Genomic DNA, 16,392 nt, shown 5'->3' on the forward strand with positions numbered 1-16,392 from the left:
AAAATAACAGTTCATTGCCCAAAAGTGTCGCCCGCTTCCAAGCAGTTAGTGATTGCAGTCGATAAATATTCTATCGACTATCGAAGGAATGTTGGTTACGCTTATGCATTAAGTGCACTCTACATTCTCGTCGAGACATCCCAATCTCAGGTCTCGCCGAGACAGGACGAGATCGAGAGTGGCTCTCCACATTCTCGCCCGCACAGTTGTCCGTTCGGTAGATATACAAGATGGACGTGTTAGATACGTCTGTTGCTGCAGCATTATATGCCATAGCATATTACAATTTTTTGTTAATTCGAGAAAAAAAAACTTATTAAGAGACGTTGGAATAAACGCAGATGGTGGATGACATCAAATCATCGCAACAGAACACTGCGATTACTGCCGGCGAACTGTCGTGACGGGAATGTGGAGGAAAGGGTCTCGCGCGGGGTGTGTTAGTTGTTCCACCTCCACGCGTGCGAAGTTTTTGAGCAGTCTGTGATGACATGTTGTCACAGAATGCCCAAAGATGTAGCCGGTACACCCTGGGGTCAACACTAACAACTCTCGGCTTCGGTCTGAGTCTTACCAGTGAGGGCGCGAAGCGATCAACACTGCCCGGCCATGTGTTTATGAGGGTGGACCATGGCAAGTGATGGGCGGTCTTAATCTACCCCTCTTGCGTTCATGCCTACGCAGTTGAGCGCCGTACGCAGGGATGAAGGAATCCTGGGGGGCTGAGCCCGAGCGGGGTGGGGACCTCGGCAACCAATACGCCCTCTTCGGCCCTGATTTCCTGCTAAACGGCAGCCCTGTGATTAGCCAACACAGGGAAATGACAATGCGTCCCGTCTGAGGGCCACCTAAAGGGGAAACCCAAAAGTGCTCCATCAAGCACAACATTAAATACAGAACAACGCCCTACGGTGAGTGGTAGGTCAAAGGGGAAACCCCAAGACCAACCGCGTACCGATGCCGGTGCTGGCCCAACACCAGCGGTAGTGGCCCGAGCCTCGTGCTCCGTGGTCCCCGCTCAGACACCTGACTCTGCATTGCAGAACACAGCCCTTGAGGCAAGGTGGACTCTGGTGAGTAGCAAGCCCAAAACCACGGCGCCCATCCGCATGGAAGGGGAAAGTGGCCAGGGCAAGCGACCACCTCTAACTCCCAGTGGGAGCAGGGAACGCCCTGCCCGAAAGAACAAACGGGGTCGACTCCGAGAGCGCGAGCGACTTTAAAACGCGAGCAACACCCAGCAGAAGGGGGGAGAGGCGAGGCCCTGGGCCCTGGTTCTGGGACCGCACCAAAGTGGCTCCCTGGACCGGACTCGTAACCCCCTGGAAGGGCCCCCCTCCCTTCTAAGAAGTAAACCGGCGGACAAGGCGGAGAGGTCCTCGATGAGACAATCTCTCCAAGAGGCGAGCACAAGAGGCCCGCCCAGAACAAATCATACGCCGAGCCAAGTAACCGCGAACTCATGGCGGTTATTACCTCGGCCAAAAGTAGATTTATACGGAGCCCCAATGCCGATACCATACAGGAGGCTCTATGTGAGCTCCTCGCTCAAGCTCAGTTTCGAGGAAAATTCGTCTACGGCGATGGGGCCTTGAAACTGTGTCACGACAAGTCCACTTTCCAGTGGCTGGAGGACGCCGTCAGCACCATAAAGCTGCCGACCAGGGAGCCCCTCTCATTGAAAAATGGGGTGGTGGCTCCCCGGAGGGTGGTCTGTGGACTTCTAATCCCCGGCAAATGGGAGGATGCGCGCCGAATCGGTCGCATCCTCAAGTGGTAGAACAAGTGGGCGGAGGCTCACCGTTGGCTTGTCCACAAGCTGAATCAGCAACGTGGGCAAAAGCATACTTTCGTGGTAGTGAGCCTCCCCGAACATCTGGTCTTCACTGTCCTGGGGCATGGCCGGCGCTTCACCTTTCAGTTGGGTACGGTCTACCGGAGATTCAGGTCGAAAAGGGGCCTCTACACTGACGCACCACCAGAGAATGTGGCGTCTACAATACAGGACACAGGACGAATGGACGTTTCCCCGGAGCCCTCTACCTCCTCTGGTGTCACCAGGAAAGGAAAAGGGCCCTCCCCGACCCCTGACCCTGTGGACACCGAAGAATGCCCGGCGGTGTCCATTAGCGACGTCGAGTGTGTGTTGGGGATGGGAGACATCCAATTGAGCGAGGACGAGAACGTGGAGCTACTTTCTGGTGATAGCGGTATCCCCCTCGCTCAATAAACTGCAAGTCGTCCAGAACATCCTCCACCACAGCCAGGCCGCAACGGTTCAGCTCCGGAAGTGGTTGGAGTGGTTGGAGGTAAACAACACAGCCGTGGCGCTGATCCAGGAAACGCGGCTCAGTGCCCGCGGCCAAATAAATGGACTCTCACATCTGAGAGGTAAGCTATTATCCACTACTAGCTCAGATAAACCACGAACATGCATCTACTACTCTAATAAATTATATGTACAGCCACTAACAGAATTCTGTTCCAGAGACCTGTGTGCCGTCAAGCTTTTAGCTGACATGGCCACGGGTCTGCCTGAAGTGGTGCTCGCCTCTGTCTATATGGCGGAGACTGATGTACCACCACCGCAGGAAATGGAACGGCTAATCAAATACTGTGAGAAGAACGGCCAGCACATCGTCGTGACTACTGACTCCAACCTAACCTAACCTAACAGAATACTTATTCACAACTAACCTTCAAATCCTTAATAAAGGTACAGTACCAACCTTCGTAAATAAAAGATGCAGGACGATTATAGACCTAACCCTAGCGTCAGAAGGAGCTGTAAATCTTGTCCAAGACTGGCACGTGTCCGAAGAAGCATCTTTCTCGGACCACAGATATAAGATTCAGCTTAGAAACAGCCATTAAAGAACAACAACCGAAACGGAATCCCCGAAAAACCGATCGTAAACTATACCTGACAAACTACCCCAGAGCCTGGGGGAACCGGTAGCACCGGGAAGACTGCTGGACACAGCACAGATAGAAACACAGGTTAAAGAACTAACATCTAACATATTGAACAGCTATAACTCCGCATGCCCACTGAGTGACTCAGCCCGACAAGGCCAACACTGGTGGGGGCCTAGGCTTGAGAGGCTATGAAGAAGGGTAAGGAGACACTTCAATAGAGCAATGAACACATGCGCGAATAAGGACTGGGAAAACTACAAGACGGCCAAATCCAAACTAAAAAAGCGCATACCGTTCAGGTGCACTGCGTCATGGCGAGGCTACTGCGGGAACATTACGTCTTGTGCACAAGCGAACAGAATAAGGAAAATCCTAGGGAACTCAAATTCAACTGAGTTAGGTTCAATACGCAAAATAGACAACACATACACAACTTCCCCTGCGAAAACGGAGACAACCCTACTGGAAACACATTGTATATTGTACAAAAATACAAAGAGGAGACATGTTTTAAAGTTTATCATTTCAATTTAATATACATAATCAAATTTGCCTGTCGTTTTTAAAATATGTGTATATAATTGAAAACTGATTACGATGGTTGTCAACAAAAATTACACGACTATTTAAATTTTATGAAAACTGGCAACCCTGCAAATGTCATTTTACTCCGCCTTCAACAAAGACAGGCTATACCTTAACCGTCACTGTTAAGCCAAACGCCTACACACATTATGTTTCAATTTTTTAAACCACGCTATCTAATTTGTATGGTACACAACTAGGTAATATAGAGTTCATTAAGCTGTATAAAATTTCAATTCTTCAATATCGGGCAACGTAAATTGAGCCTAAAAATGCAGATAAAACTTACCATTAGACTGCTGAGACTAGCGTGAGGCAGGTGGTACGCGTAAAGTTCCATCTGCTCCGCAGTGGGGTGTAACCCCGCTTGAGTGATTGGTTCGGGCGGTTTGGCCAACAGCGTCTTCAACGTCGGCAGGTCTTCTGGCTTGAACGTTGTGACGTAACCAGTTTCCCATGCACTGCCGTATCTGCCAGCGCGACCTACGAACAATTGATCATATTAAATTCTTAGGGGCTGGAAACGCGCCTTGCTAGGCAAGCGACTTCATCTTCGTATTTATGACACGAGAGTAAACAACTTCTGGTTCAAGAAAACAACGAAATTATGTGATAAACAGAGATGCGGTATCAGCATAGTATATTTACCTAAACTAAAAAAAAATTACGCTTGTGGAGTGACGAACTTATAGCATTATATTTTGTTGTACGTACTTAAAGTGTAACTTAGTAAGTGATTTACTAAGGTACTGTATTTAAAAGAAAAGTTTTGTAATTGTTTTTTTTTTCAATCATTCCGGAATTCCAAATGGAGGTATTATGCAATCTGTGTACAATAATAATAATAAAAATCATTTATGATAGACACTTGGAAGCACAGAATCATAAGTACCGTAAAAATGCTTAGAGGGCGGGTGACGTAAGCCTACATTAGACAGAATGACACATACTTGAGCTCGTAGAAAAATGCCTTGACGAAAATCGTAGAAAATGCCTTATTTTGCTACTTTGGAGTGCAAAAATGATAATTACACCTGTAATATTATCCATGATGGTGTTTCATATCATCGTTGTCTTATTTCATTTTATTATAAAAAAATTTCAATTTTCTGCTTATCGTAATAAACGATTTATTACAAGCAACGAAAGGTAACCTTATACCGCTACAATATAATCGCTTCTTTTTTGGATGACTAAGTTAAACATCTCTCTTTCTTCGTCGTTTAGCTATTGACCGCTAGATGGCAGCACATTGATTGAAACTGCAATATAAAATCAAAACGTAACTTGCCATAATAGGTATTGAATTTTAACGATATGCCAACAAGGTAAAGTTTAAATTGTATTAACAGTACAGAATTTGTAACTTTTTTCTCCATTATCAAGATTTCATAGTGTTTAACATAAGTTTGTGTCAGTTTTGGCGACAGAGGTTCTGCTAGTAATCGAGACTTAAGACGCTTCAATTGTTTTTTCCTTCCGTGCCCAAGCATAGCGTTAGTAACTGGTAAAACAGTATAAATTTATTTCTTAGTACTAAAATAGTACTGTATACTATGTTTATTCCCGTCACTGGTAATAAGGGAATAAATGAAGGGTATGGGAGATTAGACGAAAGTTAAAAGTTACGATAGTGCTCCTTGATTCGTTGAATGAAATGGAAAAAATAACCATAACCTTTCCAAAAACAATCTTATTTCAAGCTTAAAGTAAGTTTATTATAATATTACTCATATTCGTACCATGACGAACGTGATTGAAAGAACGAATGATTTCCCAATATTGTTTATTTCTTACTAAAAATAGGAAAGAGATAACGCTATATGAACTATATAATGCCATCTCTTTCTTTTTTGATGTTCCGAATCGTTTTATCGTAGTATAACGTTTAAGTACTGAATGTTCAGAGAATTTTGACTGTTAAGAAAAGTATGTAATAATAAAATCTATTAAAATTACATTGTTTTCAATAATTATTCTGCATTTTCATGAACAAAAATAAATAAAACGAGCTGAGTTTTGATAGTCACGTTGTGAATTCGGAACTATAGTCTAGTGTCAACTGTTAGTTTCGCCAAATAAGTTCAAGTTAACTTTTAATCATTACAAATCAATATTAAGACAATAAAACTGTAAATAATATTGTTTCCGTTGCATCCGTGTAACTATTTTAAGATTGCTAAATTTGACATAAGAGCGATATTACTTTAATGTTAAAGTCGCGTCATGCCACGAACTGAGTGAATGAACAGTCAGAAAGCTGCCAATAAAACATCATAGTTTTAACATTACAATATGCTTACTTTAAGCGCGTTATGGTACGAAAAGTCAATGTAAGGTTAAAGTAATATTGTTTTAAGAGGTTGTGGTAGGCCCCCTGGACTAAGGGACTCGCCACATTTACGATTCGAGGAATCGCATTAGGCCGACCGAAAAAAGCTTTAAGTCTATGCAATTAGCTTTTTTTCGCTTCAGCTCGGACGACGCTACTTGAAGGCCCTATATTATACAGACAAACCCTCGTTTCGATCGATCGCCATGATAATCGTATCATTCGCCTGGTGTTAAAGTTAATCATTAACGACATGAACATACACCACAATCGATTAGTAGTTTCGATTAGTCTGCAACGATATACCGTGAAGACAATTCGCCCCGTATATGGATGCCTTAACAAGAGTCTTAACTGTTTATGTTATGTAGGCAGCAAACAAGCATAAAGCCCGCCTGATGAAAAGTGGTCACCGTCACCTATGAACGTCTGCAATACCAGGACTCCATGCTGTACTCCAGCGGGAAAACCCCCAGCGGGAGTTCATTCCACAATCTAATTGTACGTGTGAGGAAACCAACTGATACCACCGTCTATGACTATAATTTTGTATTACTTTTCTTTTATTTTAGACTAACTAGTCTCAGGGTCGTATTCCAGAGCTCTACTCAATACTCAAGACCTTGCCATTAGGGTCGTATTTCCAGTGCCTGAAATCATACTCAAGTCTGCTCAAATCCTGACTTGAGTATTGAGTAGAGTTCTAGAATACGACTTTTAGAGTCGTACTCAAGGTAATGCTCAAGTCAGGATTTGAGTATGGTTTAAAGCCCTCGAAATCATACTCAAGTCCCTGCCATTAGAGTCGTATTTCCAGTGCTTGTGTTTCCAGTGCAATCCTGACTTGAGCATCAAGTAGAGTTCTAGAATACGACCCTAAGAGTCGTATTCCAGAACTCTACTCAATACTCAAGTCAGGACTTGAGTATTGCAATGAGCACTGAAAATCATACTCAAGTCCTTACCATTAGGGTCGTATTTCCAGTGCTTGAAATCATACTCAAGTCTGCTCAAGTCCTGACTTGAGCATTGAGTAGATTCTGGAATACGACCCTGAGACAGTCACGGTCAGGTGAACTGTAAAGGTGAACTACTACAATCCATAATTTTACAGATATGCTTGCACGGCCGATGATCATCGACAGCCACACACCGTCCCCGCCCTTTTCATATTAAAAATTACCTAGATACTGGCAGGCAACGAATCGGCTTCCTGCCGTATTTCCGATAAGATCTTAACGATAAATAGTGAAGGTTCGTATGTAAGATAATTATAATAATTGTAAATTTACTTCAATGTATGTTATTAACGTACCAGCTATCTGTAAGGCTTGCGATATACTTATGACATCCATTTCTTTATCACCGTCCTCGTTGACCACAGGTTTTATCAGTGAATAGAAAATAATTCTTCGTATACTCCTGAAAATTTATGAAATTTTAAAAATGGCCGTATTTTCAAGGATTTTCGTGAAATCCTTAATGTTTATTGCTTATTAAAGCTGATAATTGTGTCATAGCACTATGTTGAAATACTTTAAAAAATCATGTACGTATTTCAGATTTCTAAAATTCATATTCTTTAATTATAAAATTGATTCGAAATTCAAACAAACATTTAAAAATAAAGTAAAAATTAAGATCAAAATTACAATCATAAATCATAACCAATATCAAAACCATAGTCATAGTCACAATCAAACTTCAAAAATAATAGTAACAAAATTATATAATAACGCACACACTCAACATAGCCTCGCACTAGGGAAACCCTGTGTCGCGGGTGCCATGGACGCACACGAAACAACCACAAATTATACCCAAACTCACGAGAGAAATAAATGTAGGCCATACAAATATTTCTCCCAGTCCGGGAATCGAACCTGAGACCTCTGCGTGGCAGTCCGGTCATGGAGATATAAAAGTAAAATAAGTTATCAAATTCATAAGGAAACTGATAAACATTTTTTTATGATGTCAAGTGACAAGACGAATAATGTTGCAGTGCCGCTCGAAACTCTAAATCGCAAAGATCTAATAATCTCAGTACAGAGTACTAAAAAAACCGACCTCAAAAGTACGTGGAATTACGTCTATTTGCTAAGTTTTATTGAAATATCCCCTAGTTCGCCACTATACAGGACTTGACACTGGAGATAATAAAAATAGGTTCTCACTACGACACTACTCAAAGTATATTGAGAGAAAAACGCCTTGAATTGGAGAAATAGCAAAATCAACCACTAAAGTAATTGCTCCTAAATTAAAGTTAGGCGCTATTTATAAAAGTGAATCTTCATGCGTGAACAGCCACCCTTCGAGGTGGATGATTTTCTTCAAAATGAAATGGGACCACTATGGAAGTACCCCCTTTCCAACAAAAAAAGAATCATGAAAATCGGTTCACAAATACCGGAGTTATCGTGTAACATATATACAAAAAAAAAGGAAAAAAGAGCATACAGTCGAATTGAGAACCTCCTCCTTTTTTGTAGTCGGTTAAAAAGCACTTTCAATTTTATTAAAGTTGAAAAAACACTTACAAATTGATGCCCAAACCAATGGCGTCTGTAGCTACCATAACCTTGCAAGAACTCTCAGGGTCATTGAACTTATTTGCTTGAGCCAATTTTGTGCCCGGCGGTAGGCTTCCATATATCACAGCGACTTCATGACCTCTACAATCAAAGTAACAATAAACAAGTTGGGAACTGGCAACTTTAGAACATAAACTACCAAGCAAGCGTTAAATCAATATACACTCCCGGACAGGACACCTAATTCAAGCCATTTTCAGCAAGGCATTATCATTCATAACTTTATTATTAAAAAAACCGACAACAAAAGCTCGTGGAATGATATTTGTTTGCCAAGTTTTATTGAAATCAGTTATCGGAAAGTGCGTGAATTCGGATTCATACCCTAGTTCGCTGCCCATAGAGGTGGAATATTTTCTTCAAATTTAAATGGGACTAATAATGAATTACCCTCTTTCCAACAAAAAAAAAAAATCATCAAAATCGGTTCACAAATCGACGCCTCCTACGTAAAGTATCGTATGTCGAAATTGCCAAGTTTACAGGGGAGTGTTTTAAAGTTCTCCGTTTCATTCGGCAAAGCTTGTTACTCACATAGAGTGATCATCTAACCGATATCTAGGATTTTATGATACTCAACGTGTGTTACGAGATTTGCCGAATAAAAGTGAGGAATCTAAAGTCACGTGTTATGCTTATTTCAGTGAATTCAGAACTTTAAAAGACTCCCCTGTAAACTTGGCAATTTTGACATACGATACTTTACGTGGGAGGGGTCGAAATAAGTAAATTAAAAAAAAAATAAGTAATCGCGTAACGTTAATACAAAAAAGTACAGTTGAATTGAGAACTTCCTTCTTTTTTGAAGTCGATTAAAAATGGGAGACGGTCACAACAATTACCTGGTCTCAAAATAGGGAATCCCCTGTGCTATGAGTACCGGAGCACACACAATACAGGGGGCCTACTATGAGCTTATAAGCAGCCAGCCAAGTTTCATGCAATCCACTTGACATGGTAAAACTGAATTGCTTAAATTCGTACCATGACCTACACAAAGTTGAACGGAAATGGCATGACAGGATAATGAGTTTTATTTTTTAAACGTTAATTGTCTCTGCCTGGCTAGCTGACATCTAACAAGAGCGAGATGGAACTACATACTAAATCATATGAAAGAAATAGACAGATATAGCATATCTGTAATATCGGCAACCTTTCAATCGTACTTTACAATTTGTCGTACGACAAAATTACATGTCCAGATTGGCTAACTGACTCACTCAGCAGGTCATTAAGGTAAATTATACATTTTTAATAATTTATATGTATTATTTTTTTAAAACCAATTTGTCAAGTCAATGTGTCAATTAAATTTGTCAAGGTGACCTTAGCAGCTGTCAGTTCGTTATTTCTATACCGTATGCGAAGGTGGTCCGGGTCAAGGTCACCGGTGTATCATGGTTGTATGAGGTAGAAATGATTAAAAACGGTTGGTAGATGACTTAATGTATTGTAGGCTACATTTATAAGGCGAACGGTCATGGAGCGGAATTTCCTACCTGCAACCTTATTCTCTGAACGCTATAACTTGGGCTTTTGAAGGAGAGTGTGAATAGGCATTATTTAGGTATCCATGTCGACCTTATAGTTACTTTATATCAAGTGAGATGGAGGTCGAATGGGCACATATTTTTATATTAAAAAAAGTTGGGAAGCTTATTTATACATATTTGATAGCTGCGTCTTATGCTATCTTAGACTTTTTCATGGTTTCTTTGCTTGCAACAGGACGTGATCGAAATTTGATATTACCAGGTCTTGTGACTGCTCCATTTCTGAAAATCCGACTGTAGCATATTTTCTACAATCGCGACTTATGTGTATGTAAAATTACTTGTACACCAAATGATATTGGATACCTGCCTCAAGGGACTGACCTCTGTTCTATGGCTCGACTTACACTGTAAATGTCGTTCTTATTAAAACACACTATGCAATCTCCTGGTTTCACATTGTCCAGAGAGCCTAGCGCTGAATCCTCTACTTTTAACTCTGTTAGTCTTTTGTATGTGCGAACCTGAAAATAAAGTGACGAACGATATTAATGTAACAATTGAGTACCACAGAAAATGTGATTACAAACAAAAGAACGGAAAATTCAGTTAAACAGAACGGAAAATTATTTATACGTATGGCGCACTCACTATAAGTTTCCGGAACTGGCCACTTACATAAACAATATTTAAAAAGTAATTACAATATTTTAAAATGGAACTATTCGGCTGTAGAATACACTTTGTTTCATTTGACTGTCACTTGTTTTTACATTGTTTTTACGTTATTTTAGAAATTGATTGTCTACATGACCATGGATTTAACTCGAGACAATTTTCGTAGGAAGATTTTCTACAATATAAGTGTAATTTAACAGCTCAGCGGAACTTCGCTCGGCTTCAAACTGCTTTTGGTGATGAAGCACCATGCAAAACGACTATTTATAGCTGGTTTGCAGAATTCAAACGCGGTCGTGTGAACCTCAGTGACGAATTTCGTGATTTTTGTTGCAACAAAAACGTCGATGCTGTGCGCCGTATGATCAAAACAGACAGGCATGTGACATACCATGAGATGCGGGCATCTTCAGGCATAGGCATGAGTCAAATACAATCAATACTACACAAACATTTGGGTGTGAAAAAGCTGTGCTCTCGGTGGATCCTACACAATTTGACTGAGGCTCAAAAAACGGATCGCGTCAATTGGTGCAATGCCATGCTTACCAGATTCAACAAAGAGAAGTCAAATTTGGTGTGGGACATAGCAACAGGTGACGAAACATGCATTTATAGTTACGATCCCAAAACAAAGCAGCAATCGAGAGTATGGGTCTTTCGAGATGAGCCGAAACCAACCAAAGTGGCGCGCGTGCAAAGTGCTTCTAAGCGGATGATTGCTTCTTTTTTTAATAAAACTGGACACGTGGCTACTGTTGCTTTGGAGAATTGTTGTCCCGTGAATAGTGATTGGTATACGACCATTTGTTTGCCAGAAGTTGTTGACAATCTCCGCAAAAGTTATGCCAGCTCTCATACGGCCAGACAGACAAATGAATTTTTGATTTATTAATTTATTTCCAAAAATTAAGAACCAGTTACGCGGTCAACGATTTTCATCACCTAAAGAGGCTGTCAAAGAGTATGAAAAATATGTTTCAGAGATTGTCACGGAGGAGTGGAATGTTTTCGAAATTAGTTCAGTCATATGTAAAAGTGCATTAACGCTATTGGAGAATATTTTGAGAAACAATAAATTCATTTCTGACCATTTATAGTATTTTTTTCTTATTAATTCCGGACACTTATAGTGTGCCTCATGAATGTATTCATTATTATTTCTAATAAATATGAAATGCACTCATTTGAAATGCATCTAAGAATATGTTGAATCCCTTTAGCATTTATACATTATGCAGTAAATTCTAAAGTTTAAGTTATTTCCACAATAAGATGAGATACATATTTTGCTTTGGGGTTATGCAACCGACACTAATAGAATCATTGTTCTGCACAAGCGTGCTGTTAAGGCAATTTGCAAAAAGTAGAACAAAGAGTGTCTGTGAGAGATAATTTTAAGGAAATTAACATTCATACCTTAGTGTTACAGTACATTTATGAAAATGCATGTTAAGAATACCAGAAAATTAATTGAAGATAAATATATTGTTGTATATTAGTACAAGAAACTAAAATAAATTGACTGTTATAAGTCTTTATACAGATTCTGCTTACTTGGATGATAAAAATCCATGGGTTGCTCCATTTACACCTTTAACTTTTTCAAGTAGTTTCTACCTATGATATTTTAGAATAAATATTGTAAATGATAAATGTGAACAAACATTTATTTACATAGGAGTAACCCGTAGAGTTTGCTACTCATTGTTCTCAGGGGAATCTATGTTACGGGTGAGTTCAATCAATTTGCCAAAGTGTAATTTGCTTACATATGTTTTTAATTTGAATTGTGTGTATGTTTTGTCTGTTTTTGTTTGTCTGTGTGTGTGCGTCTATCAAAAGGACTATATTATTAATATTAGCTTACAAACCTTGTAACAAATCGATATGTTGCATTTTTGCGATAGCCAGAATTACAATCCAGAAGTACAAGGTATACTTCTGGATTTAACTACATACATTCTCTTCTACATAGATATATACTTACTTCCATTTCCTCCCCAGTTGTGTTGCATATTTCCTCAATGAGATTTATTGCACCAGCTTCACCGCATAAATGTAGTTCCTCTGCTTGCAAGCCTGAAAGTTTTCAAAAGCTATTAATTACATATGGGACATACACTGTTTTATCACTATATTAACAGATTATTTCATTATATAAAATTGGCCATTTATGTAGCAAATGTAAACGTGTAGAGGTCAACCTCGGTGTATATCCCTCAACAAGATTGAGAATTATGTTCTCATAAAAAGCTAGGTTAAAAGTAACAAGAGTAAAAGGAGGTGCATGAAATTTATCTTGCGAGTGGTGGACGTAAGACAGTTCCAGAGTATAGTATCCGCCCGCTCTAAGATACAGGAGGGACGGATATGTGTGTATAAACATAAAAACAACTTTATGTCATGCCAAGTAAATACTTACTTAAAAAGAGTGTGGGACCCAGATTATTGCGAACTAGGTGTAAGTTAAATAATTATTTTTAAAATGTATTTTTTATAACTACCTAAAATTGCTCTTGTCCAGGCCCATCCTCTACCTCGGTCTCCAATCATTTGTATTTCATCTATAATAGCTACTTCATCTGTAATGAAAATTAAATCATGGTTAACTATGTTCTCTTAATGTCACCTTTTGTTAAATGAATGAAACACATATATTTTATTGCGCTTTAAAATTACAATGGCAGTACAGAATTGTAATGTAAGTATCAGAGAATAAGCTAACATACAAATTGCCTTACAGCTAATTAACCATTTCTCCCAAACACTATAATATAAACATCTCCATCATACAACACTTGGGTCGAGTCCACCCCTGTGGATCAACGAACTGACAGGCACCAAAAGGAGGTTTGACTCGCAATTTTGAATCTCCGTCAATCTAACAGAGATTCTCAGATGTCCTGTCTGTAGTCTCGTGGTCGGTTGTATATAGAGTACCTTTGCTATCTGCATGTCTGCTACACAACAAACACTATAAACTTAATGGTACTGTGGGAAATAATGCTCTCAGCGAGTCTAGAGAGTATAGAATAGATGAAGTGGCCCGTCTTAAACCTGATGTCCTACAGTGTTCTAGCTGCAGGATGACAGAGCAAAATAGATTAGTATGAAAATCCTACTTACATTGATTATTAAGAGAAGTCATTTCAACAGTACAAGCCACATGACTTGATGGAGTGAGCTCAGTCTCTTGAATCAATAATGACACATTTTCAGGTAATGGTTCGGTATCCTCCATATTTGTTAATGTGGTGTACTGAGATGCGTGTCTTCTTTCTTCACCTGTTATTAGGTCGCAGGCTGTACCCTACCACAAGATGTAAAAAACATGAGATTTATTTCAACTTTAATCTATTTTCAATTTAACAGAGATAAAATGCTATAACTTATTTTATGAGATGCTGTAACTTATTTTATAACTTATTTTATGAGATGCTGTAACTTATTTTATGAGGTCAGATTACCTACCATTAATATTCCAAATGCTCTTAAAATAAATAGATATAAACATTATGACCAAATCTGTTACTGATAACTTTGAATACTGCAGCTGATAACATGTTTTATGACAAGCAAATATTTACGCTAATCCATCATCACTACTAGAAGAATTTTGACATATAGACTAATAAGTAAATATTAAGTTATCTTACATATTAGTGTAGATTAGTTCCCTTTCCTTGAAAACGTTTTATGGAACTACATACATAATCATCAACAACATATTCCTGTGCCAATATCTGGACATGAGTGTCTGCTAAAGAAAAACTTTAATCCATAGTGCATAATAGTGCACTGAATTAGGGCTAGACACATTGTCTAGACAGTGAACCTTCTTAATTACAAGTTTCATTGTGAAGTCTCCTTCACCAATAGTCAGATGCACAAAATGAGCCACCCCTACGACATACCTTTTCTGTACCCTGACGCATTGAGGGCAACAATCGGCTAGTACCTTACTCCGATTGGCAATTCCTTTCAATCAATATGGTAAGGAGTATAATAAAAGGTATATAGATACTACATATACACAGGGGTACGTAAGATGAGTTAAAGTCAATTCAAGTTTTAAGTAGCAGTAGAGCTCCTTGTGAAAGAGTTTATCCAGGGTAGTACTTCCACCTTACCTGTTTCTGCCACCAACCGGTAATATCCGAATTACTGTGTTCCGGTTTTGAAGGGCAAGGGTGCTGGTGAAATTACAGGCACATGGGACTCGTCAACTTATGTCTCAGGGTGACGGGCGCAGTGACAGTGCCCCTCAAATCTTTACGATTTAAAGCTCTGAGTGGCACTGCAACTGTTATGGACAGGCGTGTAGCTTACCATCAGGTGCACGACTTGTTCGTCCTGTCACTTGATATAAAAAAAAATTAAGGAGCAACCTTCCATTGAGCTACAAGCACTTGATGATTCTAATTATGTACACCAGGTTTTTAACCCATAGATCTGTCAAGATAAAACCTCACATTTTTGTTAGATTTATGGTAGATTTCAGTTGCTAGCAACTTCAAGGGGCCACAGTAGACACCAGACTTTGCTTCCAGAAACCGCTCCATGGCATGGTAAGTCTTCCCTGAATTTGTAGGTCCTGCATGAAATACTATTTTCCTGTTCATACTCCTTGCTTCAGGATACCTGAAAATTTAATAAAATCAAAATAAAACTTTTAAGAGTGTGGAAATCCAATGAGAGAACAACTTCAATTTCTAAACTATGTAAAGATTTAAAACCCTTTGTGACATCTCCAACTTGCATTGAACCAGTCTGGTGGACTATAACCAAAGCCAGAGGGTTTATAACACACATGATGGTGATGAAAGTAAAATGTTAAATGAAGGGTTAGTGTGTAGATTGACACAACTAAGTATCCAATATTCACTACACGTAATAAATAAACAATATCTCATTTGCTGTTATTTTGTGTAATATAGTGCAACTTGCCAATTTGCAGGAGTCCTGAGATCAGATATTTTCTTCAAGTCATCTAGACAGTCCAAATGCGGGAATGCTAACCGGGCATGCCTAAGGAAGTAAGGAAAGAGGTCATCCACATGTCCGGCATCTGAAATGCAATATTCATAACGCTTTATAGCTTAAAATATAGGCATCACCACACTTATTAGCGGGGAATCAGTGGTCACAGCAGAAGAGAAATACACATCTGTTTCACTCTTATTGCATGGATATAAAGCTTTTTTCAACCGACTTAAAGTGATTCCGCGTTGGGAAGTGCTATGGCTGATTAAACGAAAAACATTATTGCACTATATTAACAAATACTAACTTTGTAAAATATCACTAATTGTTATGTGTAAATCAGGCGGCAGATCATGTTCCAAACAGTGTCGTCTAAATGATAGGAAAGCCTGGTGCAGTAACTGATCGTCTAAGCCGTTCTCTGCTGCCAATAAACGAACTTCAGATTTTTGATAAAATTTGTTGAGAATTTTTAACAAATCTTGTTTCTTCAATCGGCCTGTGAACTCTTCTCCGATGTTTATGTCATCAGGATTCGGTTTCACCGGCACAGGCACGAATAACGCTGAGGAGCCCCCTCGGTCATGCTTCTTTCCCCTTTTGATAACATAACCTATGCATTCAAATTTTCCTCTGGAAGTACACAGCACATTGCTTCGTAGAAGAGTCGAGACGCACGGGTGTAATTTGTCTACACAATATAAAGCCAATATTCTTGTAAAACCCTTGTACATTTTGAAACAAAAAAGAAAATTGACTAAAAATTTTACAGTAACTTCTGTCACATTTTTGTAGTGAT

General features: G+C 39.4%; 1 protein-coding gene across 1 annotated transcript in view; it reads right to left on the minus strand.

Annotated features, from left to right (window-relative positions):
* Positions 1–16,327, minus strand: part of LOC113225679 (ATP-dependent RNA helicase SUV3 homolog, mitochondrial) — a 33,277-nt gene extending 16,950 nt beyond the window's left edge. The window contains exons 1-10 of the mRNA XM_026458060.1: positions 15,901–16,327; positions 15,558–15,678; positions 15,083–15,251; positions 13,737–13,920; positions 13,115–13,192; positions 12,598–12,689; positions 10,314–10,453; positions 8,380–8,514; positions 7,152–7,258; positions 3,794–3,987 (exon numbers count right to left, since the gene is read on the minus strand). Coding sequence (XP_026313845.1) covers positions 3,794–3,987; positions 7,152–7,258; positions 8,380–8,514; positions 10,314–10,453; positions 12,598–12,689; positions 13,115–13,192; positions 13,737–13,920; positions 15,083–15,251; positions 15,558–15,678; positions 15,901–16,327 — 1,647 coding nt within the window. The remainder of the gene's footprint in view (positions 1–3,793; positions 3,988–7,151; positions 7,259–8,379; positions 8,515–10,313; positions 10,454–12,597; positions 12,690–13,114; positions 13,193–13,736; positions 13,921–15,082; positions 15,252–15,557; positions 15,679–15,900) is intronic.
* Positions 16,328–16,392: the final 65 nt, after the last annotated feature.

Source organism: Hyposmocoma kahamanoa, unplaced genomic scaffold, assembly GCF_003589595.1.
Source record: "Hyposmocoma kahamanoa isolate Upper Pololo Valley unplaced genomic scaffold, ASM358959v1 169, whole genome shotgun sequence".
NCBI lineage: Eukaryota > Metazoa > Arthropoda > Insecta > Lepidoptera > Cosmopterigidae > Hyposmocoma > Hyposmocoma kahamanoa.